This window comes from Plasmodium relictum (assembly GCF_900005765.1).
Source record: "Plasmodium relictum strain SGS1 genome assembly, contig: PRELSG_00_v1_215, whole genome shotgun sequence".
In the NCBI taxonomy this organism is placed as follows: Eukaryota; Apicomplexa; class Aconoidasida; order Haemosporida; family Plasmodiidae; genus Plasmodium; species Plasmodium relictum.
In genome coordinates this window covers 1-3,108 of record NW_021628405.1, presented here as the reverse complement: position 1 = coordinate 3,108, position 3,108 = coordinate 1, and the positions used below count along the sequence as shown (strand labels likewise).

The window sequence follows — 3,108 nt, the reverse complement described above, 5'->3', positions numbered from 1 at the left end:
TTTATTCAAGGAGGAGAATCTGCAAATTTCTGTATCAAAATTCAATAAAGATCATCTAAGGGTTCTAGCGGAGAAAGAATCAAAGAATGTAAATAATCTTGTATATTTGGATAAACCATTTAAACAATTTGAGAAACATTTTATTGAATTGATAGTTTCACTAGTAAAGTCTATGCACGCATTTTGGGAAAATATGTGTTATTATAATGATGTAAGACTTTCCCAATTTGGAAGGACATGGGAACAAGAAAAATTCAACTACTGGTTTGATAAAATGCATAAAGATACAAAAAATATTTGTGATAAAATTTCTGAAGAATGCAGAGTATTTAAAAAAAGCTATCCTAGTGATAAAGAATACCCTTCTTTTTTCAAGAAGAAAAAGAAGGAGCTAAACGAATTTGAAAAAAAACAAATTAAATGGTTTTTCAGCTATATAGATGTATGTGAAAAAGAGTGGAGCTACATAAAAAGCTTACGTAATAATCCTGGCATTTGTCCTTTAAAGTGCTTATTTAAAAAGGGAAAAAATTATGAAATGTTGAAAAATGAACAAAATAAATAAATTTATATGAAATGCAGCATATAAAATTATTGATTTATTAAATTGAATGTTTGAAGCTTTTATAATGAATCCAGGCTTTAATTAATTTTTTAGTGATTATAGTTATGTAATATTTAACACATATTGATCAACAAATAGTAATACCGAACTATTTTAAGTTGTACTAAGAAGTAATATAATATAAATGGCATCTTATTTATGCATATAAAGTATATGGGGAAAATGCACATATTAGAATGAATACACTAAGAAAAAAAAATATTTGTATTTTTTATATATATATATACAAAAATAAAAAGAAATTATTATATATATATACGTATGCTTATAATTTTTTTTTCTGTTTTGAAGTATGTGATGTGGTGACGATTTATTAATTGCCTGTTTAAAGATTTTGCTGATATATTGAACAAACAAATTAATAAAGAACATTTATGGCTAAATATATGCTTATATATAAATATATACTTATTTTATTATATATATAATGTCTTCTTATAATGTATAATATTTAATTTGAATCACAAAATTCATAACAAATAACAAAAATTAAAACTCTTATTTATTCAATATTATTTCAACATATACACATTGAATACAACATAAACATTATACTTTTTCATATATTAAGTTTTTATGTAATTAAAAACTAATTCTCTTCTTAATTCGAACAAAATGTCAACTGGCAATCATAAAAAAAAAAATTTTATTTTTTTTTTTTTAACTGCAAATGTGTATATAAATAAAATAAACAAAAAAAAAAATAACTTTGTATCTATTTTTTTTGAACTAGTGTAGGTACATGGATAGCTTACATTTTTCTGACCAATAAATCATTTTATTTTACAAAAGATTAATAACAATTTTTTTTATTGACTAAATGAATAATAATATTTGTGTAATGCGTAAGCATAAACGAGAGATAAATATTAATGATTATATAAAATGATAAATTAAAAAAAATTTATACAGTAAAAATTTATTTAAAAATAAAATAAATTTTGTGTTAAATTATCCAGTATACTTTATAAGTAATTAATTATGATTTATAACAATTAATATTAAAGTAAATAAACAAATTAGAGGTTTCTCTACATTATTTTTATTAACATAACTGTTTATATTACTATAAAAGTATTTTAACTACCGATTAATAAATCAAAATCTTAGAATATCTACTGAAATAATATAGAATTAATTCATTTTTATTAATGCTTAATCTTTATTATTTTTAAAACTTCTTTTAAACATTACTTGATAAACTAAAAAATGCGTAATGTATTTTTCTACATCACAATTAAAATTAGACTATTGGTTAATAACATATATTATTATCCTCTTATGAAATAACAGTTAGTAAATTATGCAGATAAATAATCTAGATATATAATTTATTAATTGCTCATTCAAAGAATTTTATAGTACTTTGAATAATAATATTAAGAGAGAGCATGTAAAAAGAACCTTACTTATTTTATTTATTATAATATTAATTATTATAAATAATAAATAATTATTTAATTATAAATTGTATTGCTTAATTTAACACGAAATTTATTTTAATTTTAAAATAAATTTTACTATGTTTATATAACTTTTAGTAATTAATCATTATTATCAATTACATTACTTGGTTTACATTTGAATCAGAATATACACCACTAATTTGTTAATTGGGTGTTAAAATATTTTGCTAAAGTATTTGTTTATAAATGAATATATTAACCTTTTTCAAAGTGAAATATAATTGTATGCAAACGAAAAAAAAGTAGCCAATTAAACTAGCTACTTTATTAGGGGAAAAAAAAAATTTGGTAAACTTTTTTTAATCCAAAACATTTTGTTTTGGTAAATACATAAATAAAAAAAAATAAAAATTTTTAATAGATTTTTTAATCCAAAACATTTTGTTTTGGTAAATACATAAATAAAAAAAAATAAAAATTTTTAATAGATTTTAATTTCATCTTCTTATTTTATATTTTATTTTTAAAATAAGAAGAAAAAACTTCATAGAGAAAAAAATATCATAAACTACAATATAATATATAATACATTTATGTTTTTTTAAATGTTTTTCTTATATATTTTTTTAATTTACAAAGACTTATATGTTTAATTAATTTATCATTTAATTAAAATTAAGTACAACTTCGTTAAATAAAAATAATATAAAATAAGGAAAATAATTAAATATTTCCTTGCATACTCTTTATTAATATGTTTTTTCATTTACTTATGAAAATCTGTAAATGGAAAAATTTATAAATAAACTGGAGGAAATGACAATAATAGGATCTCCGAGGCCAGAACCCATTAAGTTAACAAAGTCAAATATGAAAGATATTAAAAGACTTGGATTAGAGCCATTTGAAGAGATAATAAAGCTCAATGAAGCTTACTTATTTAAAGTAAAAGAAAATGAGGAATTTACTAAAATCAAAGTTTCACATGTGATTAATAAAAGATGTTATTAACCTTTTATAATTGATTTATTAATTGCCCATTTAATGACTTTGCTAAGGTATTGAATGAATAATGTA

At 19.7% G+C, this 3,108-nt stretch overlaps 1 protein-coding gene across 1 annotated transcript; it reads left to right on the top strand.

Annotated features, from left to right (window-relative positions):
• PRELSG_0019700 (Plasmodium exported protein, unknown function) lies at window positions 1–565 on the top strand (the record flags this gene model as incomplete). Its single annotated transcript, XM_028678222.1, has 1 exon — window positions 1–565. A coding segment is annotated over one exon (565 nt), but the record flags the coding sequence as incomplete, so codon positions are not given.
• Between the last annotated feature and the right edge of the window lie 2,543 nt (window positions 566–3,108).